Source organism: Molothrus ater, chromosome 1, assembly GCF_012460135.2.
Source record: "Molothrus ater isolate BHLD 08-10-18 breed brown headed cowbird chromosome 1, BPBGC_Mater_1.1, whole genome shotgun sequence".
In the NCBI taxonomy this organism is placed as follows: Eukaryota; Metazoa; Chordata; class Aves; order Passeriformes; family Icteridae; genus Molothrus; species Molothrus ater.
In genome coordinates this window covers 70809276-70835372 of record NC_050478.2, presented here as the reverse complement: position 1 = coordinate 70835372, position 26097 = coordinate 70809276, and the positions used below count along the sequence as shown (strand labels likewise).

Sequence of the window (26097 nt, the reverse complement as noted above, 5' to 3'; positions counted from 1 at the left end):
AAGATTACAACATCACTGTTTTAAACTAAGCAGTGTTTCAGAAAACTATTATTGGCTTGTTTAACTGAGGTAATGAGAAGAGAATCATAATCTTGAGGATGAATTTACAGTTTAAGTAATCCTCCTTTACCTTACATACTGGTAAGTTGAGTTCTAAAGAGTTATTTGGAGAGAAACAAGCCTCACAGTATTATATATGGCAGACTGGAGTTGATTCATTAATATTCTATACTAGCGGTGTGAAAAGCAGAGCTGCCTTTTATGAGCTGTTTTTCCTGCGTCTTTTATGATTCTTCACGTGATTCTCCAACTCTTCCTGGGAGATACTGAAGTAGAAACATTGTCTTCTTTTGGCAACAGTGTGTGAACTCTGGAGAGTGAATTGTATTCTTGGCTGTAGATTGCTGGAAAGGGCAGGATTAAGGTTCTCATCAGCCTTCTCTTTGAGATAAATATTCTTTTCATCTCAATATATTTCTTTTAATTTTAAAAGGGAAAAGATTCTGTACCATTTTAATTGCTTTATGTGGAATTTCTAAGCAGCTTTTGCACAGAAATGCCTTATGTGATATAAAACATGCAGACTGTGTTAAGCACAAAGTTGACAACAAATTTTAAAAGAAAAGGATAACTAAGCTCAGAAAAATGTACTGAGGGCTTCTGCTGACAAAGCTTGGGAGGAGGGTGCTTGGCACAGAACTAAGTGTTTTTTAAATTATTGCTCAAAAAATATTCTTCCTCATCCCCATAAATACTCTGCACTTCCTGGTTTGCAAAGACTTTCCAAAATGCTGTACTGAGACATTGAGACCATAAGTTGTGTGGGACTTCTCGTGTATGGTAGCAGAATGATGTACTCTGGGTGTTTTTTAACAAGTTGAGAAATGCCAAAGAATTTAATTGGGCTGTAAGAGAAGCATTTTGTTAAGCCTGTTTTTAATAGCTGGGGAGTAAAAATTGTATTTTTTTAGGTTGCATAAAAACAGCCTTAAATGCGTTTCACTGGCAAACCTTTTTTGGTGTTCAGTTTCTATTAAAATGTTTATGTTCTTGATGGTTTTCTCTGTTAGCTCTGTCCTTCTTCTTTTCTCATTCCTGCTTGTGTAGATTTCATGGATATTTGACACCCAAGATCCAGCTTGGTTGTTTGAGACGGTTAGTCTGGCTCTACTTGATGATCTGCTCTTGGGCACACTTGAACTTTGCCTTGGGGAGTTCTGCAAAAGAGTTTTGATTCTTGTTGACTCACAGTTTTGTGTCTCTGCCGTAGGTGGAAGAAGTGAAAAAGCACCAGCACTGTTTAGCATTTAGCTCCTCTGGACCTCAAAGCCAGACCTACTACATTTGTTTCGATAACTTCACTGAATATCTGCGATGGCTGCGACAAGCATCAAAGGTGAGAATGCTGCTAACTCTGCTGTGAATGGCCTGTCTGGAGAGTTTCCCCCAGTTCAGTCTTCTCCATGCAGCAATACTGTTCCTTTTTGATCGTCAAGAACTGCTGTTGCTGCTGTTTGTGTTTTTTTGAAATACCCAGATTGAGAGCTCGTGCTAATAGGCACAAGCACTGGCAATAGGGAGGTGAATTTTTTCTGCATTTACACCAGCACTTCTTTCTACTGAGGTTGTGTAAGCAAAGTGCTGTACTGAACTTCTTCCATTTTCTTATCAGCTGGATGGATCTACTGAGATCATTATAACAACAAAGATGACAAATATAACTGTCATCATTTCAGTTAAAAAGCATTTTTTCAGTGTTATTAAAACCTATAAGTAATGTCAGGGTTTTTAAAGTTCATTCCTTACATAGAACCTAAATATTAAATTGCTAGAATAAAGGAATTTTTTCCTGCTTTGAAGTGTTGCTGAACCTCTCTCTAGTTTAATAACTGAATTTTGGGTTATTTGTAATAAGCAAATAATTTTCTGTCAGTGAAAAAAGGTTGCTAACTGAAACCTTTGTAAAGTAAATTTTATACTGGGCTAAGAACACAATTATAGGAATTTAGGGCCTGCATTTTTTTGTTTAACTCTTCAGTTCCACTTTCTGTTGTTGAAAGGTATTTTTGCAGTTGTCTGTTTTATCTTTTAATCCCTGCCACTTTTTTGCTAAAGCTTTATATATCTTAAACCATTATATTTTTCATACTTACTACAACTGAAGTTTTTTTACTATGCTGTCAGCATGCTCTATTTGGTTTTGTAGTTAGCCCTAAACTGCTCATTAGTTCTGTACTTGATAGGACTCTCCATGCTCTTTACTATGTAAAAGCAACTTAGTTTTATGTAGCAGTACTTGGAGACACTTATGTAGCACTAGGTCTGTTTTGTCTTTAGATTGCAATAATGTATTATCCAGCTGATAGCCAGTGATACAGCCTAGGTTGTGAGCTTTTTAAAAGGTTTGTTTGGATGTCAAACTTTCTTCAAACACTAACTAATGCACCTTCTAGCACATGCATCAATTAAAACGTCTTTTAGGGTTTTTTTTCTCCTAGTAAGTTTTAAAATTCTTTCTAAAGAAGCTGTTCTGGCATATCTGCTTAGGTCTGTTGAGCCTCAAGGTAAAAATCCCCAAGGCGTGTTATATGAGATGGTGAGGCATGGTCCGTCAGGTTTTTGAGTCCTTGCTGCTTTGGGGCTGTCTCTAGGACAGTAGTGTCCTTTCATCTCCAGAGGGCTTGACATCAGATAAATGAAAGGCAATTCTAATGAGTGAGGAAAACAGTGGAAGACAATGAACTTCAGAGCTAGAGATAAATGGCCAGAAAGCCCCTCTGAATTACTGGCAGCATAAGCTTGTTCTGTGCCATGCTGTGCTTCTCTCTTTCTCTCTGGTTCACCCAAATGACTAACAGCATCGGGATGATAGCCAGCATGAGAACATATCCTCATGCACTCATGATAACCTCCCATTCTTATGTAAGTGTAGAAAGAAAATACATAGTTTCAAGTGTCTTTTCACACTGTCAGAAGTGAAGAAACTCTCTATGCTATTCTTTTAGTTGGTAAAACATGCTTTGAGGAAAAATAAAGACATTTTAACCCCAACTCCCCAGCCCCCAAACCTGAAAATTGGCATTCTGCATTCATGGATTTTCAAACAATATTTTGCCACTTCAAGTTGTTTTTTTGATGTTTGGGGCTCCTGTCCTGAGACAGAAAAACAGAGACAAGCATGATTGTATGCAAGGCAGTCGTGTGGGAAGTGCTGCACAGTAACATTGTTTCTGAAGAACAGAAACAGAGAAACTAGTAATGCTGCAAAAGTAACTCAGATTTCCTCCAGCTGGTGCTGTTTGTGTCAAAGAGCTTAACTGTAAGGTGCACCACCCTTGATTTACATGTATAAAGCAATGACAAAAGTTGAATCTTCAGTTCTGTAGTTCAGGCAAACTAACATTCATTTGCTATTGCTGGGAAAAAACCCCAACATTTATATGAGGTATTCTACCTCAGGTGTTTGGGAACTAATCTAGTTCAAAGCTGCTGCAACAATCATGCTAACTAAGAAAATGCTGTGTAAAGCACTGTGTTTCTAAAAGCAAGCAAATTTAGGAAGGGCGCTATTATGGCTCTGAAACTTAGCTTCTAGGTGCTTGCTATGGGCTAGGTCATATGGTGCTTACAGATTCTTCCCCTAATACTGGTGTTGTATATAGTACTTGCACTTCTGTGAGTTGTTATGAATAATATTTAAGACTGTATTTTAAATATAGGTGTTGTTTAATGACATTTGTTCTGAAAGTGACATTTGTGTTAACTTATATTCTGTGGTAGTTCTTCAGAGTAGTTCCTCTCCTTTGTGCTCCTGCTATGTCCTGCTGAAAACTGAGGCTTCTGATTCTTACTTAGTGTAATGAAAGCTTTAATTATAAATTTTAGCGCAGAAGGAAATCCCTGGTAAAATACTTCATTAAAATGGCTCAATTCAGTTTTAACTATGAAAAAGCAATTCATATCTATCTTCTGTATACTTCAGAAGTGCTAGAAGATGATGTTATTTTAACTTTTAAATAACAAACTCAATCTTGAAAGGAAGCTTGCAAAGAATGCTTGCTCTGCAACCTTTCTCCCCACAGAATATTGGCAATGTTGACTTTTTAGTGGTGGTTCAGAATGAGACAAATCCTAATGCATCACTCCTGCAATAAATATGTGTATGCTAGAAAAGATTTGAATTTGTGTTTGTGGAGACTGGAGTTTAATTGAATTAAAAATAAGCATTGCTCCTGTATAATCAGATTCATTCTCACAGTGGAATCTATCACAGCCAAGACTGCTCTCGTGCTCTACCTCTGTAAATTTTTGGAAGATGAATAGGTATTGGGATTGGTTTTCCTATATGTATGTGTCCTGAGGTGAACAGAACTTATGTTTTCAGGACAGACTAGAATTATTGCACAAATACTGACCTAAATATCAAACTTGGTGACATACTTATTCCAAATAGGCCACTTTTAGATACGCTGATTTAGCCTCAAACAGAATATTTTTAAAAGCTGGAGATCTGTCTTGTTCGTGAATATTGATAGTTCTATACCACAGTGCACTTCTTTCCTTTTACTTTCCAAAAACTGGAGGGCTTATTAAGGAAGCTTAAAAGGAAAACAACAGCAACAGATTTGGTCCTTTGTGATCTAATGCATTCGTTCTCTTGCCAAATGTTGAAAAATAGGCTTATGCAACTGGGAAGGGGGAGCAGAGGAGAAAGAAAGGAACATCTTCACAGCTTTAAAGAACTTTGTCTGCATAAAGTTGTCCATGATAGTTATGGAACTGGCACAATTACTTGCACAGCAGATCTGCCACTGTTTGCTACTTGAATGTCAAATGCAGAAGGACAGGGCAAAGAACTTGTGTTTAATAGGGAGGAGGATGTGGTGAGGGGATTCCTCATTTGCAACTTCCAAAAGCTAAAAAGCTACACCTTTACTGTGGAAGAGAGAGAGGTGTTACACATACGGTGTTAGGGAGTGGTGGAGCTTGCTGTTGTGAGGCTTTTATTTGGGATGTGGTCTGCTGTTGGATGCTTCTATCAGCTAAACCTAGCAATTTTTCATCATGTGAAATTTCTTGTTGTGAGTGTTGCCTATGACACAGTTCATGACATGGGTGGTTTGGGTGGAGTATAAAAGGATTAGCAGTCCTCTATGTTCCAAGGAATGCAGTTAAAATGGGATGTCAAGGCCTGCCTAGGAAATTCAGTATAGCAGAGCTTATTCTAGGTGCATTACAGAATTTTATCTTCTTGTAAATAGTGTGCCCCACTGGGCATGCTGGGATGAGTTATGATACCCCACAGAACCTCTGTCTCCCCTCCTGGCTGCAGGAGGGCAGGAAGTATGTCAACACCTTCATGTGACAATTATTTCCTGCTTTAGTGCTTGGTTCAGTGGGGCAGGTAGAGGAAGAGAGGAGATGAGGGACAAGGGCTGTGAACAGGGCATGTCTGTGTAGGTAGGGAGAGATGTGCAGGCACAGAACCTTGTGTGTCTGCACACTATTGACCAGAATTGGACAGCTGTGGCTGGGCATAAGTTGTCATGTGGGGCTTAGATGTCTGCACACAAAAGAGGCCTGCTGTTGAAAATACAAGGAATGTCCAAAAATAGGATTTTAAACCTACAAAATTTAAGAGTTTTCTCTTGTCTGCTTTTATATTTTCTTTTCCCTGTTACAATTATCTCTGTGTTAATGTCTGTCGTGGAAGTATGTGGTGTTCCAAACAACTGTAGCCTGTGAAAAAGGAGAGATGATGTCAGTGTACATTATGTTTAAAACACAGTAAAAATAGCAAGAATAGCAAATTCAGCTGAGAAGGGCATGCTGCCATGTTGGCCTTATTCCTTTCATGTCAGTGCAGAATGCTCTCTTCATACATTTACTTGCACTGCGAAGCTAACAGAAAATAAGAACAGATTAGAATTTAGCTTATGCTATAGAAGTAAGTAATGCAGGAGCCTCTACAGCTGTAGTCTCCATCTTTCCTCAACTTGTGTAGAGATCTACCTGAAGCAGCAGTGCAAAATTACTAGTTTTGCTTTTTGCTTTTCTTTTTCTCTAAAGTTATCTAGTTCTGACCATCTGCCTCAGTCTTCCAATTATTTTTTCAGTACAAATGTGACAGTTGTGTACAGAGACTGTTGTAAAAAGGGGAGTATGACCCCTGTAAAGCTGATCTGTAGCTCTAGTGATATGATATTTACTTCTGATGAGGAGAGAAGGTTTGAGTTCTGAACACATACTTGGTGCTACAGACCACATTTTTATTTTTTTATATATATATATATATATATATATATATATATATATATATAAATTCTACAGAACTTAGAAAATAATTCCTGACCTTGACTGCAGTTCTGCAAAAATATTTCCAAAATAGGAGACCAAGATGATTAGCTTTTGAATGTATTTTACAGAAACTGTGCTAAGGAAATACAGTAAGCAACAATTGAGCATTACTGCTAAAGATGTACCTGCTTTTCAGCTGTGCTTCATCCACCTTTGAGACAGGGATAGATCATCAACTGTGGGACTGCTTTTTCCTTCAGCACAGAAGATTCTGCTCATTAATTAAAGTGATGGGAAATAAAGTATATCCACTTGTGCATATAGCTTCATCTTTATTTCAGATATTTTCAGATGTTAATGTTTGTCTTTCTCCTGTCAGCCATGGTCAACCAGGAAAAGTTGTGTGAGAAACTTCCACACCAGCTTCATTGTGGAACACAGACTTTGCAGAACTCTTTGATACAAAGTGCAGCTTCCAGTCTGTAAAGACGGCTTGAAGCCACGAATCTCATTGTTAAGTTAGCCCTACATTGTATTTGCCTTGGCTTGCCCTCTAGGTGATTGACCTATTTCATATGTATTTCTGGATACTGTACTGAGCTGTCTTCACAGAGTTCATCACTGCAGTGATTTTTATTACCAAGCTTCAATTGTTTCTCGAGGCATTAGGGACAGGCTTTTCTAATGCTTACTGGTCAAAATGGGCTCAGAATACCTTTTTGCAGAGCTTTGATCACAGAACAGCCCCAACAGTGAGTGTAGGAAAAAATCATATGCAAGGATAAAGTAGTTTATTTTAAAATATTTGGGATGTTAATTATTACAGTGCTGACAACTTTTATGTCTCTGGATGCACTGTCTCCAAGTGTCTGTTAAACCCCCTAAGCAATGGATAACCTTCTGGAAAAATACTCTGGAGAATTTTATTTTCCATGCAATTTGAATTTCTAGATTAGCATTCTTGCTTTTACCTTTTGCTCTTGGTTATCACCTGTGGTCATTCCACAGGGAATTGTGTACAACAGACTACTTGTGTTGCAGTTAGGAGTTTCTGACATTTCCTTTTAGCTTTATAGTCTTAGTCTGTGTGTTTGAATGTATCATTGTGATTTGGGGCTGCCTGGTTTTGTGTGTGTTGAGAGCAGGTTGGAGGTCAGGAAACTGCTGGTTTGTCACTGTGAAGGTGACCATGAAGTAGTTGGTTTGTTTCTTATGCCAGTTGAGCTTGGAGGCTGAAAAATTAGTCTTTATTCTAATATGACCTAAAAATTAGTTTAGTATACTGCCAGCATCTTTTGAGAATCTTTTGAGAATAGTCTTCAAGCAAAGCTCGTTTTCTTTGTGAATAACAATTTGTGTTTCTTCACACTTGAGACTAAGCAGCACCATTAGCCTCTTGGAAAAGTTGATTCAACATCTAGTCAAGGAGAGAGAACCCAGGAAGATTTTCTCATTTTTTTAGTGTCTTTTTTTGAGCTGATCCTTACTTACAGGAAATATGATGACTCTAAGTTTAGTACAAGGAAACCATTTTTTCCCCTAATACCATAAAATTACAATATTGCGATAATGCTGTCACTAAAAATAGATCCCTAAAAATAAACCCACAGCTTCCTTTGGTGGTGATTACAAATACTCAAACATAAACAAACCTCTGGTTTCCATGCGGAACTTGACTTCCTTTTCTTTGTGTGTGCGAAATCCTCAGTATTTGGGACCTTTGCTCTGAAGTCATATCTGGTCATTCTTGCTGTTGATGGCTTCTTATCATCTCAAGTGTGAAAGCAGAAGATTGGGCAAAGCAAACTTGAAGCCAGTTTACTTGCTCTTTTGATGATAACACTTGAAAGTTTCCCTCCTCCTCTTTCCCTGAAAACCCTATTCTTTTGTACCTTTTGTTATTAGAGGTTAGTTGACATTTTGGAAATTAGCTTCTGGGTGTGTTTCAGTGTAGTCAGTCTATGTTAATGGTTCAGGAGGGAAGCCTGATATTTTGTCTCAGCTGGTTAATTTTGCATGTCTAAACAGTTCAGCTGATTTTAAAGTGTAATGGTGACTTGAAGCTCTTCATTTGTGTTTTAGAGAAATTAAAGTTTTGCTGTTGTGGTTCTTTTTTCTTTTGCTGGAATTTAGAGAGTCTGTGCTTCTTGTTTTGGGCTTGCTGCCTTCAGTTAATAATGTTTATTGAAGTATTGCAGCCAAGAGTGAGAACAGAAAACTAGGTATTGCCCACGCATCTGGAATAGCATTCCAGTGCTGTCTTTTGCAGCCTCTAAATCAGGTTCTGGTATTGTTGAAGCTGAATTTGTGCAGTTCTTGCATAACTACAGGAAAGCATCACCTGGAAGCTCAGTGAGGAGTTGTACATGTTATCTTTTAAGGTGTGTTCAATCCAGAAGGATCTCAAAGTGATTTCAGTAATCTCTGGAAGTGAAAGAGTAGAAACAAGTGGGAAAATTAATGTAATGTTGATCTTAATGAAGCTCAGAGGAACCAAGTGTCCGCAGTGAGCACATACCAGAGGACAGGAGGGGATTGCAGGGACTGACATACTGCACAGAGTTTTGGTGTATGTAAGGTGTGATAATGGAGCTGATCTTGAAACTGAATGGCTGTAACACTGAAGCCTTTCCAAGCAAAGTCTAGCAGCAAGGAAGAAAGGAGAGGAATTATTAGGAAAACCTAACTTTAGGGACATTTACTCTCCTTAGGCCTCTTATGTAGTCAGTGGAGAAGGATTAAAGTCTCCAAGGAGAAGAGGGAATGAGTACTGGAGACCACTTTTTGGCCACAGGCCAGTAGAGCTATATCCATGATTATTTGTATTGCAAACCACTTGGATCAGAAGGCCTTTCTTTGTTAGAGTGGAATAATGGCCTGAAAAGAGTTCATCTCATTGTTGAATTAATGCATATGATACAGCTGTGTCAAAGAACCTAGATCAGCAATTGAGGACCTAGCATAATCTCTTGCTGAACACAAACAAGAAAACCCTACCACCCTCTCCATGTGGGGCTGGGGAGACTCAGACAAGTAAACTTCCAGTGTAAGTCTTACTGGCAAGAGTCTGAAATCTATAATGTATCATAGAATGGTTTGAGTTGGAAGAGACCTTAAAGATTATCTAGTTCCAAAATTCCCACCATGGGCAGGGACACCTTCCAGCAGACCAGGTTGCTCAAAGCCCCATACAATCTGACTTTGAACACTTCCAGGGACGGGGCATCTGCAGCATCTCTGAGCAACCTTGGATTATCTTTGTAGCCTTCCTCTAGACATGCTTTGAAAAGTTCATGTCTTTATTGTGTTAGAGACCTTAGACCTCGTTGCAGCACTCCAGGTGGAGTCTCACAAGGGCAGAGTAGAAGGGGAGAATTATCTCCTTTGCCCTCTTGGCCACGTCTCTTTTCATGCAGCCCAGCCTGTAGTTGGCCTTCCTGGCTATGAGTGCCTGTTGTTGGCTCATGTCTGGTTTTTCATCAACCAGAACCGCAAGCTGCTCTCAGTGATGACTTCTACCAGTCTGTACTTACATCTGGGGTCGTCTCCTGACCCTGGTGCAGCTCCTGGGACTTGGACTTCCTAAACTTCATGAGCTCTTGCAGGCCCACTTTTCAAGTTTGTCCAGGTCCCTCTGGATGGCTTCTCTTCCTTCTCTTGTGTTATCTGTAAGCTTACTGAGGGTGCACTTGATCTCACTATGTCATTGATAAAGACATTGAAGAGCACCAGTTGCAAGACCTGTGATCCTGAGGGCCACTACCCTCCACCTGACAGAGAGCCGTGAACCACAGCTTTGGCTGCATCCATCCACCAATTCCTTATCTGCTGAGTAGTCCACCCTTCAACTCCATGTCTCATGGTTTGGAGATAAGGATGTTGTGTGGGACTGTGCTGAAGGCCTTAGAGTGGTCCAGATGGATGACATTGGTTGATCTTCCCTTGCTGACTGCTGCAGTCACTCTGTCATAAAAAGGCCACCAGATTGGCCAGGCATGATTTGCACTTAGTGTCTTGTATGTGCTTTAGCATTGCCTCCGTGAGGATCTGCTGCATGTTTTTCCCATGCTGAAATGAAAAAATGCTGAAAGAAAGTCCTTGCTGGAGGGCTGCTCATTGCAAAGTCTGCGTGCTTGGCAGTACAGCAGCTTGTCTTTGTAAATAAATAAATCTAACAGAAATAGTAAGAAGAGAAAGGGGTTTTTCTTAATTTTTGTTAGACTGTCACCTCTTTGGCAGTATTTAAAAATGAATTATTTTCAGTCAAGCTGTTCTAAGGATGTTAATATTCCTTGCTCCACCAAATGGAGATTCACACGTCTGAATTATAGGTAGCTTAATGCAACAGCTAATTACTGTCACTTAACTCTAAGTTACACCTTAAGCCTTGTCCTTGGCAGGATCTTAGTGTGAGCATCCCAGTGTGACTACCACCAAGGTACAGAGCTGATACCATTCCCTGGGTAATATCGATATCAGTACATTATCTCTAAAAGAAGACTACTTTTCCTCCAGGAGGAACAAAAGTACTCATATTCTAGTAATGACTTTATATATATATATACTACCCAGCATTTCCAAATGACAGGTGATGAATGTCACCTTTTTTGTAAAATTCTTGCTCTCAAGATCTTTATGCTAAACTTGGGACACTGGCTTTCACATCTTTGATTTTTTTTTCTGGTCTCCTGTCATGAAAAGTAGAGGGAGCCCAACTTCTGGTTAATCCCCTTCACATTTCCCCCTCCCCACACATTTGCTAATGCTGTTTTCAGTTGTTAGAGGTTTGCACAAGGGCCAAAAGTAGAAGTGACCGGTCTGTTTATAAAACTTTGTACAGAGATAAGGAGAGCAGAGAAGTGACACGTTTAAATTATTTTTGTTCCCCCGAGTCTTGCTGGCATGAGGTGTTTGTACTGGAGGCTTTTGGCTGCTTCACCTGCACAGGAGAGATGGGGCAAGAATGCCCTGTGAATGCTGCCACACTGGCATTCACTTCTGCTCTGCTCTTAATAGGGAATTACTGCTCTGACCTGTGGCAGTGCCTGTTGGGTTTGTGGATCTGAGTGACAGCTTTCAAAAAAACCCTTTGCTGGGTTTTATATTTTCTGTGCAAGGCCCTTAGCTTGAGTTGGCATGTATCTAATTTAACATTTGAAAGAAAACAAAAAGGAGATGCCAGAAAAGTCAGTACCCTTATACCCTTGGGCTGCACCCATTTTAACAGTTGTTATTTAAAAATGAAAATACATGGCTTTAAAGCAAAAGCAAATGGTTTTTTCCCTCCTCCTCTTCATTAAGTTTTCTGGCATTAGGTTGTTTAACAGGCTAAGGAGTTCCTCAGCTCTTGGCTGTGGCTGAGGGCACCAATGTGCTTCCTGGTTGTGGGCTTCAGCTCCATGGAGGGAGCCTCTCTGCTGAGCAGGGCTTTGATGTTTGAATAGAAAGGAGGATTAGGATTTGAAGCAAGGTTAGTTCTCAGGTGAGGAGAACCTGTTTGCTCAAAGTTAGTTTAGGTATTTCAAGACAATGTATCACTGTTTAGTTAAGGCTTATGCCGGCCTCGGTGGGATGTGATGATTATCAAACTGTTTAAAAACAAATCCTAAAGGAGAAAAATTAAACTGCCTTTGTATTGCATGTCTACAGCAGGTATAATTTAACACTGTCAACTCAGTTCAAACAGACTGGGAATTTGGCTGCCTCTACAGTGTGGGCTGTTTTGCTATTTTGTCTTCTGTTGAAGTCCTAAGCAGTAATTTCTTATCTGAATAGAACTATAGGTAATGGGATGAGGGTAAACAGGAAAAAGACATAATTACATTGGTTTAAATTCATGCCACAGGTCACACCAAAAGATGTCCTTGTGTAAACAAGACTTGTGTTTGTCCATACAGCTGGGTTCAGCTGTGCCCATTGCTGACATCCATTGTCAGCAACAGATCATTTTTGTAGTATAGCCAAGGCTTTAAAACAAAGACCATAATCAGTCTTGTTGCATAGCTCAGTGACAGAGGTGTCATTATACTGATGGACAAAGCAAAGTGGTTTTTCAGCCCTGTGTAGCAAAAAGCAACAAGAATATAGGTTGATGCAAGTGTTTTTCTGTATTTTTGTTGCCAGCAGATTTACAGTGAACTCATACTGTATTTTCACATGTCTTGGAATACTGTTTCCTTTTTAAAAATAATAAGTAAAGAAAAAATAAAATCAGAACACTTTGGCAAATTTCTTCTGTTTGAAGTGTTGCCTGGAATTTAGGCATCAGAGGTACTGCTGGCTTCTTGGAATAGTTGGTTTTATTTGTAGGTGTATTGTGGCATAAGTAACACATGTGTAAAAGTGAGTTTTCATATTAGGGAGACTCCTGTTTCTTTGGCATGTGTGGAACTCTGAGGTGGGGAGGAGCAGAAGAAATACTGCCCAAGGGAGGGAGAGCACTCTGCAACAGCATTATTTGTGGTGGTATTTCTAGAATAAATCTGCATTTTGTTGCTGCTGGGAAAATGGAAAGCACAGTTACAGGTTTCTGGTGGTTGCAGTGGGTAGACCCATGGCTTTTTGTAGTACATGTGCTATGTTGTGTATCACTTCTTCAAAACTACAGTTAGTTTGCTGTATTCATCTGAAGACTGAAAAAAGATAGAACAATGTAGGCCTAGGATGCATAACTGAGGTTGCAGCAGGAACTGGAAAAAAAAAATCTTCCCTTGGACTTTGTGGTTTGATGTACAAAGTTCAGTGTGGCCTTATCCCATTACTACTCTTCTGGTATTACAGTGGGGGACATCGCAACACAATGACAGACTGTAAAGTATTTAAAAATCATATCCAGGGATTGGAGAAAGCAGCATATTTCATATTGTTTATTTATATTTTTTGATGATTAAATATCCCAACTGAAAAACAGACTTCAAAGAAGTGTGGGGTCTTGCTTTGTGTTTGAGCTGCATGGGTGTCAAATGTTGCATGTCTTGCAGAGACAAGCCTTGACTCTACAGCTCCTTGCTGTAGCTCCTGTCATTGAGAGCTGGTGATGTACCATCTTCTGAGAAGGTCATTGCCCCAGCCATTTCTTCAGTGCTATTGGGGCTGGAAATGCAGCAGTGGTTTCGTGTGACACAAGTGTGAGGGGTCTATGCAGTTTGGGATAAGATGAGAAGACATTTGAGAGGGATTGGTTTGGGCCATGGCAGCTTCTGCGTGTGGAGTTTTGAATTGTGCTGCTTATGGTCTTATTTTTATCTATGTACATATGGCATATCCAACAGCTATACTTAAGAGTTTTCCACAAGAAAACACCAAACAAACCATAGTAGGAACTTAATGCAGGTTCCCTGTGTATCCAGAAAGCCTTTCCCTCTAGCAGTGCTACCACAACAACTCTCTTCACAATTTTTGTAGGAGCATGGATGTGTTGAACACAACCCAGATAACTTGTTGGGATATTTATTTACAGTGGAAATTTTTTGGTTTGTTTTCTTCCAATGGAAGCATGACTTTCTGCAGATAATGTCCTTTTCTCCAGATGCATTTTATTCTTTGAGTGTGAAGGATATCCTACTCAGCATTTTCCCACCTTTTATCAGCTTATCTCTGCAGTGATTCTCCATAGTGAGTCAGGGAAACACAGTGCTTTATTAAAGAACTGCATCATCTTTTAGGGAAAAAAAGTCTTTGCTTTTAATAAACAATAGCAAACTCAAGCATGTGCAGTCTTGCTATTTTCAAGTCAATTGTAGACAATTGCAAGATTGTTAGATTTCAGAATAACATGATTTCAGAATTTTGATATTCAGCTTCAAAATAACTGGTGAAAATTTCTGGTCAAAGAAAGAAAGTATTACAATTTTGTTCTCCTTTGTTACTCTTCTTTTTTTTTTTTTTTCACCTTGTTGTTCTATTCTGTAGGAATTTGTTATAGAACAGTATTGAGCAATGGAAAGAGAAGTTTTATCCCTGCCTGTGAGAATAACTATGTGTGTTTATATGAGCCTTCCTTGTAATAATTTGGGAGTTAATCCTTAGAGTACTGTTTGGTAACAGAAAGACTTTGATAAAATTACAGTTGATTCCAGAACTTAGACCTTTTAAAATAATGGTTTTAACTTTTACAGTTATCTCTCTGGTAGAAGCATCAATCAATATTTGTCAATTGCATGAAAATATTAATTAAATGCTTTGTACAATAAAGTGTTCCCTTTAAAAAAAAGTCAAACAAAAAATAACCAGCACATACAACCTGTAAAAACAAAATTACTTTTAACTAGATTTATTTCTCAGGATTTGACAGTTTTAAGAAAGGATCTGCATCCTTTTTTTGGGCAACAGTAGAATTTGTATATTTGATTTTGTTTGGCTGCATTATCATGATTCCCACTCAGAGTTACCATTTCTGGTTCTTGAGATATTTTTGGAGTAATGAGCCTTACTAAGTGCTGCTGGGTTGCTTCTTGCTGTTCGTAGCACATTCCAAACAAGTAGTTGGAGCAACAGTGTATACAAGTGTTACACCTGAAATCAAACATTCCTCCTTTTTGATTTAACGGGTGTCAGCAGTGTGATCAGAACTGTACAGCAGTGGGCATGAACAGACTGAATACCCAGCATTCAGAGATGACTGCTCAGTATAGCCTATGAATAATTCTTGTCTCATACTACAAGGGGAGGAAAAATACTAGCTACAGTAACAAAAGGACTGAACTAATTGAGTAACAAAATTTCACACATTTTAATGGATGTGGGAGGACTGGATTATTAATGGTTGCGTTGGAGAAAAACACTGCAGTGTCTGTTCCCCATGAAGCTTATGGCTCTGTTATGTGTGTTTATAACAGCAACTGCTTATCCTAAGGCCTGTGCACCTTGCATTGGAGAGGAAAAAATAATACTGTGGCCTTCCTTTCAGTAGCAAGCTACCTCCTCAACACGTGGTGCCTTTAGTTTCAAAGTGTCTTGTAGCAGGGGCTCTATCTCAGCCCAGAAAGTTGAGTGGTGTGGCCTTCATCAGAGTTGAGAAGCTCTTATGTCACTGGGCATTGATGTGGAGTTGTTGGGTCTTTTTCTCTTTTTGCCCCTTAGATGTGGTATTTGTACCTCCAGCATCCCAGCATAAAAGGCCAGTGAAACAATAGCTGCTTTTGGTGTGAGCAGCTGACAGAACACCATAACTATTTGAGCACTGTTGGTGTGGTCCCAGAAATCTAAAATGGTGGTGAAGTTGTTTGCTTCTCTTCCTTGCCCACTGTCCCCACTGCCTTGCATTACTGTGTGGTGGTGCTTTGCCATGTAGCATGTCTGTGACACTACTTTGTGAAAGAACATTTTCAGTAGTGTAGGACAGAAAATATAAGCATTCTACATTAGAGCCTTGTGTTTGTTTTTGATTTTGCTGGTGATATTTTATTTATTTTTAGTGAAGTTTAGTAAATAAGTAAAACAGGAAGATGTAGTTCACCGAGGTGTATCCTAGAGATATGGAAAGGGGCAGTATTGCCATCACTTGAAGAAGTTTCCTATAGGTCTCTGTGGAATGACACTAGCTATATATATATATATATATATATATATATATATATATATATATATATGCATATATATATATATATATAGTGCTAGGTGATATGATTTTTTTTAGCCTCTGCAGATTGTGTTTGTTTTACCTTTCTCTTTCTAGAAAACAGTGTTAAGCCTCCAAATCTCCGTTTTGTTTTTGTCATATTTTTTTATCACTTTTGAACAGTCTTCTAATTCATTGAGAAGAAATGAGTGCTTGGTGCTTTGCTGCTGGGTTATTTTTTCTCTTCAGTAAGGTGTAAATGGGATAACTCTTCTTCTGTCATTTAATACCCATCTTCATCTTGGACATATGAAACAAAGACAGTGGTGATGACTGCTAACTCCTCACTTCTGCTTACTTGGAGGAGGCAGTGCTACCCAAAGGACTAAACTAAAGCTCATGTAATTTTTTTTTCTGGTTGTGATGTATCGCATAACTTCATAAAAGAAAATAGATTCATTTCACATATTAATTTGACAAACCTTTGTTCTTTTCTTCCTGCTAGTCCTCTGTGGACATGGTTTAAGCACTGAAGCCAAGAAAGAGATAATGGCATAACTTGCAGCAATTATGTAAACTGTGTTAGATCAGCTATATATGCCAACACTGACTTCTGCTGTGCTTAAAAAACAGTTTATCATGTGCTGGTAGGGGTGAAGGAAATGTTATTTTTTTTTTTAATTACTGTGTTAATATATTCGTGTTGTACTTGACTTCCAGGTTGCATCACAACGCATCAGCTCAGTGGATCTTTCATGCTGCAGCCTGGAGCATCTGCCTGCCAACCTGTTTTATAGCCAAGACCTCACCCATCTCAATTTAAAGCAGAACTTCCTGAGGCTAAACCCCAGCCCATCCACAAGTAGAGCGCTTAGTGAATTACAAAGGTAAAGTAGTATGGTTCTACCACTCTTCCTCTGTCCTTGGAGCCATGATCTGCAGGAACTTTCCTAAAAATTACGACCTCCTCTTGTGGAACATTGGCCTGACTGTAATGCTTCTGAAATTGGTTAACTTTGTGTATTAGAAACAGACTGGCTTTCATAAGAAACTTCATGTTTTTCTTGTAAATAGAAGGACATTTTCAGCTCAAAATGAAATTTTCATAATGTGTTTTTATGTACCTACTGAGGCCAGACTGTAGTTCTTCAGCCTTTGACTTGTGTGAGTGAGTATGAGTTGGTGAGCTGCCCATCAAAGGCAGCCATTCTACGTAGGAGCAGTATTGCATGTGACCAAGGGAAGAAGTTTTCTGTTAGCCCCCCCAAGCAAAGGAAGCGCTGATTTCATAAATTCAGTCTGGTTCCTGTCTTCCTTCTACTCTGCTCAATCCTATTTTTCTTTCTTAGTATCTGTGACCTTCCAGTTCTTTCCACTGCAGCTCATCCAAGAGTGTAACAAATGGGTAGACAGCAGCATGATTGGTGCTCTGAATGATTTAATATATGTGTTCTGTGGAATCAGCAGCCTTTCTGTGTTCACAAAGATGAATGTTCCCATACTGAATATAAAGTTGTGATTTTAATTTCAGTGGTAAGTGAATTGCAAAGTACCTCAGGATTGTATTTGTGGATGGTCCTGTTCAAACAAAATGTTTTAAACCACATTTCTAAATCCCTTCCTCTTTGAAAAACAACTGAAAAGTACAAGATGGATTATGTGGGCTGTTGTATTTTTATATCATTCCAAATTCATTTTGGAAAACCAAAAAATCTGGCATAATGAAAGATGAATGAACCCAGCAAGTCTGCTTCACAAACAAAGCAGGCAGCTATTCCAAGACCTTATGAGCACAGTCTGGAGAGAAATTCTGACTGGACTGTGAATGTCAGCATAGGTGTCCAGATAGCAAGTGGGATTTTAGCATAAGCTAGTGATGAACATGGACAAATAACCAGTGTCTCTTTTTTTAATGGCTTCTTATATTTTCTTCCTTTTTAAGTATCAGAAAGTATAAAGGAGATACTTGATTATGCTTTGTATATGTACCTACAGCGAATTTCTGTTTGCAATAGGTTTGGATTTGTCTGTGTACCTGCAACTAATTCTGTTTGGGGTTAGAAAGCATTGATAATTAATGTGATAGGCAATGTTCATTCTCTGTTTAATGTTCTCTTGGTATTGCAGTCCTGCTGATAGTTAACAAACCATTAATTTTTTCTTACTAACATGAGGCTGAACATAAAAGAGTGAAAGAGTTCAGATGACAATATATACTCCTGTTTTCTGAGATTCTGAGATGAGGAGAATCTGGAGAAGTGGCATCTACCTGAGGTGATATAAAACTGATTGTCTCTCATTCTTATGTGAGCTGGCCCTATTCTGTAGGCGAGTAATATTCTGCTGTGCTTCCATTGCTTTGAGCTTGGCAAAAAGACACAAGGCAGATCTAGGAACTTCTGGAGAAAAAAAAATTAGGTTACACAGCACTGTTTTGGTGTATCTGAGTTGGTGCATCAGAAACTCCTGCCCTTGATGTTTCCCTTTGGCTGCTTGATGTCCTCCAGTCCTACCTTTACCCAGGACAGGTGGGATCACCCAGACAGTGAGTAGCTGGAAGAAGCTGTTTCCACTGTTTCCATTGCTGTGCCAGTGGGAAGGGCTCTGTGAAGTAGCGGTAGTTCCCACTGAGGGTTCGGAAAAGTGATGCTCCACTGTTTGCCTTCTGCCTCCATACTGCAGCAAAAGCATGAGCCTGACCCTGGAGTGTGTTCCCAAGCCATTCTCCTTCCTGCCCTAAGAAACACAGAACTGACTTCTCCTTTGGGTGGGAAAACTCGAGTTGTACTTACGTTCCCCAAAAGCTTTGAGCCAGCTTGACTGCTAGTAAGTCTGCTTTTCTCTAGTGAGTAAACACACAAATATCTAGAAAGAGGAGAGCACCACACATTTTGAAATCATTAGTGAAACCCAGTATCAAAACATGTGTAAAGTGAAGCTCATTGTTCCTGTGAACACACATCTGATTGATCTATTTTTTCTTTTTAAACCAATTCCATAAAACCATTTTCAGATTTATAGGGGTTGCACAAGGTAAAACTTCACTGAATAAACCAAAAGTCTTTTTTTGTTCACTGTGTTCTTTCAAATCACAGGAAAGCAAGTTCAAAATCTCTGCTGTTCTGATTTGGTACTGTTGGCTTTTCTACAAAATTCTCAATTGCTAAATGGGAGCCGCACATGAGGCACAGCACCACTGAATCAAGCCTACAAGTATTTAAGGCTCCAAAATAGCCATGTGCTTGGATGTTTTGAACAAAACACATTGGCATTTACATACCTACCCTTCCCAGTACAATTTTAAAGTAAAACCTGGTTAGCAAGACAGTCTAAGAAAATCAGTCTTGCTATAAGCAGTTCTTGGTTCTGCAGTTCCTCTTAATAAATCACTTTGGGTGGTAATTTAATGAATGCTGGATTTCAGAACAAGTGTTCTGAAATTGTCAAAGACACAATAAAATACCAACTTTTCACCACCCACTGAATTGACTTGCAAGCAGCTGGGTCATAGTAATGATGTGCTGACTAGTGCACTGTCATGGCAGGTACAGTCAGGAATGTATTAGGAAAAAAGGAATTCCTATTTTTGTCTACGCAGTTGCTTCTTTCAGTTGTTAAAATAATATAATTTGTTGCATTTATGAATAAAATGTTTAGTCCTGATTAGTACCTGGCATCTGAAGGTGTAAAGTGATGTAGATGTACGTTTTCCCAGTAGCTGCACTTCTACTTGCTTTACTGTCCACTCAACTCCCTTTTGTTGCTGTAGATGCTCTGCAGCTGTGAACTTCCATAAGTGAACACTCTAAATATTGAAAGGTGAATACAGCAATCTCTATTGTTTTTCCTACTTATCAGGGAATACATATTTCATGCTATATGTACAAGTAAGCCATCTGAAAATTCATCTGTACTGAAAAAAGTAGCAAATGATGCTACTTGTTCTCCCTCACAGAATCTTTTCTAAAACCACAGGAAAGGATGTTTCTCTTTTGGAGAAGAGAGGAGATTCCCTGGTTGAAATGCTAAGAAGAGTACAGGCTTGCTAATTTTGCAGAGTACTGTTGCTCTGAGACGAGGCACAAGAATAGACCATAGTCTTTATTTACTGTTGCTCTGCTTCACTGGACTGAGAACACTTCATCTTTATAAGTAATTGTTTCAGTTGGTGTTGTTGGAAAAAGTGGTTGGCATCAAGAATATTATTTTCTTGCTAATATTGAAAAGTAAGTTATCAGTATATGGATTTTTAAGATAAGACTGTTGCAGATTTAAAAGAAAAACAAGAAAAAGAAAAGGGAGGTGTAGTAAGACACTACAAGTTGTTTTAAAAATAAATAACACACAAAAGTTGTTTTAAAAATAAATAAAATTATGCTTGCAAGTTTTATCTAAAGAATGAATTATTATTCTGATTGTGGTTGTTAATTGTTAACAGTGATTATATAGATTTTTATCTTAAGATGATTTGGTATAGTTTTTCTCCCAGACCCCTTATAGAAATGCACTGCCTTCTGTGGCATCTCGGGTCAAACTCTTTGGGGCTAGTGGCAGAAATTTGGAGATGCATCTCTAGGTTATGAGAAGGCTAGAGCACTCTGGATTGCTGATGCAAGTGTTTCTGAAATCCCTTGCAACTTCCAGTTTTTATCTGAAAACCCAGGATTTCAGGCAACCTCAAACTAAACCGTCCTTACAAATTCATTGTGCAATAAGAAGGTAAATAAAAATGTAATCTTTGTTCAGAGAACACTTGGAAGCAAGGGGGAGCCAGTATTGCCAACCTAACTGGTATGAACCCAGTAGGCAAGGTTGCTGGAAGTCAGTGTGAGATGCAGCTTGATCTTAGCTTGTACCTAGAGGAGCAGGGAGGAAGGTCTCCAGCCTGCCACTTGGTTGGCCTCCAAGTGCCTTGAGGTACTCCTTGTGACTATTGCTATCAGTGTATGAAACTGAGGTTACTGGAGAAAGTTGGATGGTTTAATGAATGTCAATTATACATCTACCCCCTTGTCAGGCCCCACAGGGGCACTGCCAGTAGATGCACTGGAAAAGATTTGAGCTGTCTCCTTTTTTCTCCCCCTTTTATTTTGGGGGGTATATCTTTGGGTTTTGTGGTGTTTTTTTATCTTTTCCCTTTGTTTTCTTGTTGTTGTTTATGGGGTTTGGGGGTTTTTTTGTGGGTTTTTTGGGGGTTTTTTTTGGGGGAGGGGTTAGTGGTTTTGGTTTTGGGTGGGATTTTTTTGGGTTTTTTTGATATTCAAATGAATCCTAGTATGCGGATCCTGCTAACTTTGCTTGTTCCATGGTGTGTGAAGATGTGGGGAGCTTCTTCTCATAACTCTGTTGGTCTCGGACAGGAGGAAACCTTACTTTTATATAGTTTCCTCTCTTTCACTTAAAGTCAAACACTGAAGTGCAGCTATCTAAGCAGCAGGGTAAGAGGAAAGGTTGGCATGGTATTGACAACTGGAGGTCTACTAGTACAAACCCCATCCAGTGCTTGCTGTATTTTAATGCTACATTTATTTTCTCACCTCTATAGCTTTGGAATTTTTTTTTTAATATTTGTTATGGTAAAAATGACACTTGTAGTTTGTTGTTTATGTAACTTCACTGCTTTTGTTTTATCCAAGTTGTAAAGACATTGAACAAAGAGTTTGCTTTTGTTAGTGCCTCCTTCCAAACCTTCATGACTGTGTTCTCCTTAAATCCTGTGTACCTTTGTGGTCTCAAGAAAGTGCCCTCGTGAACACCCAGCAAAAATCAGTGACATTTAATTAAAGAAAAATTAAATCATAAAGTTAAGTCTCTGCAAATAACTAAGTGGGGACAATTGCAAAATTGGTTTAATGCCTGAAACACATGGAATTTTTTTTAATTTTATTTTTTATATTGGAACAGTGAACTTAATAGTGGTATGAGAAAAATAAATGGCAGCAAAAGATACATGCTTTTAAAATAGTGTAGTCTAAAAGTAGAAATTGCATTTGGATTAATTGGATTCACTTACTGAACTGTAAGGCTAAGTACAGCAGTCTCTCTTCCAAGTAATGTTTCAACAAGTGAACATATCTATGGAATTCAATTATTGTGTATCAGTCTCCAATTTACTTGTCTAGGTTTTTTGGATATGGCTTCCAAAGCAAGGGGTTTCTTTTTATGTAGTTAAATGGGTTTCAGCTTGGAAGTCCACCCCTTTTGTATTTCCATTATAAATTTCCAGTAGAGAGGAAGTGAATATATTTTTACTACTTTTTCCTAAGAATTTTGTCCTTCTTCTGAGGTCAGTCTTTCTCCCCGTACGAAGCAGTATGTGGCAGGTATGTGCAGAAACTGAGAACTGCACTGTGTAGTAGTGTAGGTTCAAGTTATTTCCACTAACAAAACCATACACTTGATTTACTTGTCTTTATGGTACTCTTACCAACCATGTAATGTAATAAAAGCTTTATTGTTGTTAAGTTTGGAGGTAGTCTGAATTTGACTTAACTATACCAACTCATCTTAACATCATTTGAATTATATTACTAATTTAGGACTTCTGCAATGACACCTTTCTGGAAAGGGAATGCTATGACAGTATTTCTGGCACTAGGCTGGCAACTCCCTTAGACAGTAAGGCCATGGAGGGTAATCCAACACAACTGCAGAAAGAGAGTAATTTGCACCGTTTATTTCCAAGGAGGAAATTGCCATGGCAAAATTTTTGGGAAATTCACTTTGTGGTTAAGTAAGTGGCCACAGTAGCAGGTGTTTAAGAAGGTGGCGAGTTTTAGTTTGATTCTAAAACTTGTCACAGCACTGCAAGGCAAACACCATTGTTCTGCTCAGAAATGGTGCTGAGAATGACGGACACTTATGTTGATGCTTGACAATAATATTGAGCTGTAACCACAGCACAGTCATGAGAGCCCAGGTTCTGGAGGTAGGTTTGGGAAAGTGTTTGCTTTCCTTAGATTGAGTTCTTTATCAAGCCATGCCTTCCCTTGCAGGTGTAGCAAAATACTGCTTTTTAATTGTTTTTGGTAAGAGTAGGGCAAGACCAGTATTGTCAGATGACCCTGTTATGGCTGAATTTCAATGATGGTGTATGACCACCAGTTGGAATACACTATTCCCCTTGCCCCAAACATAGTGGAACACAAATGCTGTACTGTGTAATGAAAATTCCTCTGCTGTTCACACCACCAGGTAGAGCTAAATTTGAAATTAGCACGTCAGTTCATTGCTCTGCTGTGCTCCCTCTCCTTATTTTTCATATGTCAAACTAAAGTCCTTCCTGAAGTGGCAGCTTCAGGATTAAATAAGTGGGCAGTTTTGGACTCAATTAGGGCAATTAGTGTTCAGTCGTATTGCATGTTTAATTCCAAGGGTTGACATGTCAACATTTTGCTCTAGCTTAAAGTAGGGCTATTTTTGTTCAGCAAAGTGAGTGTTTATGTATTGGCCATTACAATAGAAAGCTTAGTAAGCTAACTGAGCATAGTGTATTGAGAGATGCTGCTCTTCATTCAGGTTGACTTTTACTAAGAGATAACAAAGTCTGGAACCATTGAAGAAGGACAAAAAGCATATGTATGGACGTGATGTGAGCTTATTACACTGTTGTGCCTCAAATGAGCAATGTTGTGCCTTTTTTTCTTTCTAGCAATGCCATGTGGGCAGCATTGATGTGTGTGCCTGCTTCTGATAAGAGTAAAGATTTGGGTGTGAGAAAACAGCGAAGATGTTGCTCTGTAAAATCCGTTGGAAGCATGATAGTTTGCAAACTCAGCTGCAACAGAAATCTTGAGTCTTTAAAATACTTCCCTCCTACCTTATTTATATTGATGTGATATACAAGTGATACTGGTGTGACTGACTGTAAATCTGCCTAGATATAAGAAGCACTATAAACAATGCAGCATTTTAAATGTGCAGTGTGGCAGTGCTCCATAACACAAGTGATGTTTGTGATGTGCATAGTGTGGAGTTGCCAAAGATGAGAGGTAGACTTAGATCTTAATTTTGAGCAAATGCCTGCTAGTTTGGCTGAGTAATGTTTTGCACTTGACAATGCTCCATGGGAAGAAATATTACTTTAGCATTTTCTAAATGAACATGCTTGCAATGGGGCAACAAAATACCTCTTTCCGGCCAGATGTCTTAAATTAGTGTCTTAACTGTAACTAAGACTATGGTATCCATCTTTCAGTGTTTCTGTAAATGTGATTCTACAATGAACTTTCAGTTGTGTATTTTTTGATATACATTTTGTGTATTTTGTATGAGTGTATCCAATACTGGATGTACTATTCATTCTCATGGATGCACTACATAGACCTGTTAACCAGTTCAGTTTGTGTCCTGAGTAGTTAGATTATTCACCAAAGACCTTTAATAAGCACACAGTACAGCATAGATTAGAGTAGTAGAGATGTAATCCAGATATGCTGGGTAGGGGGAACTTTTTTCCTCTCCTCCTTTTTGACCTACGGCAGTTATGCACAAAAATGTATGCAGAAAGCCTTGAAGCTGAACATGACACCAGAGTTATTGTATTTCTTAGCTTCCTTTACCACCTGCTGCCCCAGTCCTCTTTGCTCTCTTAGTTTGATCTTCTGTAATTTTATCTCAAGATTGTGTTTGGGATCTTCTAGTGGATTCTTTAGTGGACAAAAGCCCTGAGACTTATCCTTTTGAGGCTACAGAGTGGCACAGGTAAAGTCTGTAGCCTTGCTGTTGTTGTTAAATTAGTTAATTCTTTTTTCATGGTTGGCTTGAAAATTGGAAAAGTTACATTTTGATGTTTCTCCAGCAGCTGAGTTATTTTGACTTAATCTTTATGTATTTACTTTTTTTGTACTTGCCTAAATGGGAGAAAATATTCTAAAGGCTCAGAGTCCAGTGCTTGGAGCACTCTTGTTTGTATTTGCAGCTAACTATGAGGATGATGTGGGACAGCTGTTCCACCACAGAAACACCCCAAATTTCAAGGCAGCATACCTGTGCCCTAAATCTACAGTTATCTTCAAGATAAATGCAGGATTGTGTGTCTCAGTTCTAGGTTCAAGATTTTTAAGTCCTTTCTCTCAAAATAGAGGAGTATGAAGGTATAGTGTTTAAAATGCGCATATTTATTTTTCTGGCTAGCAGCTCTTACTAACTTACCTTTGCCTCCTTTTTAATTTACAGTTCTTCCTTTAGAGATAGACTAGTCATTGTTTCTGCACAGTAGCATTTTTTCCCCTGCAGCACTAACTTGATTGCAAGATTTCCTTTAGTCTCCATCTAACTTTGTTCCAAACTTCTTCTGCCTCCAGCATGTCACAGGGTATTCAAAATTTGTGATAACTCTGGCAATGTTTTTTCTATGTTTTTCTCCTGCCATCATTGCACCAAAATACCACTAGAGAGTACAGCATTCCCTTGTTTGCTGCAAGCCTGTGTAAATGCTATATGTGCTTACAGCCTGCTTTTGGGGCTCAGCAGCCCTCACTGAAGTACCATACCAAGGCACTGCTTACATTTTCAGCTGAATTTTAGTCAGTGACATGAGTTTGATTTAGGCAATGCTGTGTGTGCTAGTTGATTGCAGTAGCTGCTAGGGATTTTTCAGTCTTATTATTAAAACTCTTTAACCTTTTAATGCTTGATGCATTTGCTCTCCATGTTTCCTGGTTGGAGGAGAACAGAGTTCTCTGAGGTAGGAATGGGCTGATTCAGAGGCTATGGATACACTGGCACATGCTGCTGGAGATTACTTTTATGTGGAATAGCAGCACTCATGGGTGCAGTTTTGCTTCCATTGCAAAGTTATATAAAAGCCTGCTCACACAAATAAAACTACTTGATCCTTAATGAAGGGAAAATTAAGTCCAGATAAAATGTCCTGGTATAAGCTGTGCCAGAAAAGAAACTTCCTCCCATCTATTGGAATCTGACACAGATCTTTTCATTCATCCTTTTACTTGGCTTTAGGCACACCTCCCAGTGGTTGTCAGGCAACCATAATAATCTTGCTGAACATGCAGGCTGGCTAATTGGATTGTCCCCTTCTTGGGTTTTTCCTTTAAATGGTTTTGGTCATTTTTAGTAAGGCAAACTCATGCAAGTTGCTTTCTTTCTGACTGATGTCATAAACCAAGGGGCTTTAAGAGTTCTGTGACATGTCAAGGGCAAAATTTTGCCTCTGTCAGTACAGAAGCCATGCTAAATTCTGTTTTAATTCAGAACGTTTCCCACTTGTATTCCAAACA

General features: G+C 38.8%; 1 protein-coding gene across 1 annotated transcript in view; it reads left to right on the top strand.

Moving 5' to 3' along the window:
• The window catches only part of PHLPP1 (PH domain and leucine rich repeat protein phosphatase 1), a 136174-nt gene that overhangs the window by 73583 nt on the left and 36494 nt on the right, over window positions 1-26097 (top strand). The window contains 2 exon segments of the mRNA XM_036404987.2: window positions 1271-1396; window positions 16577-16743. Coding sequence (XP_036260880.1) covers window positions 1271-1396; window positions 16577-16743 — 293 coding nt within the window.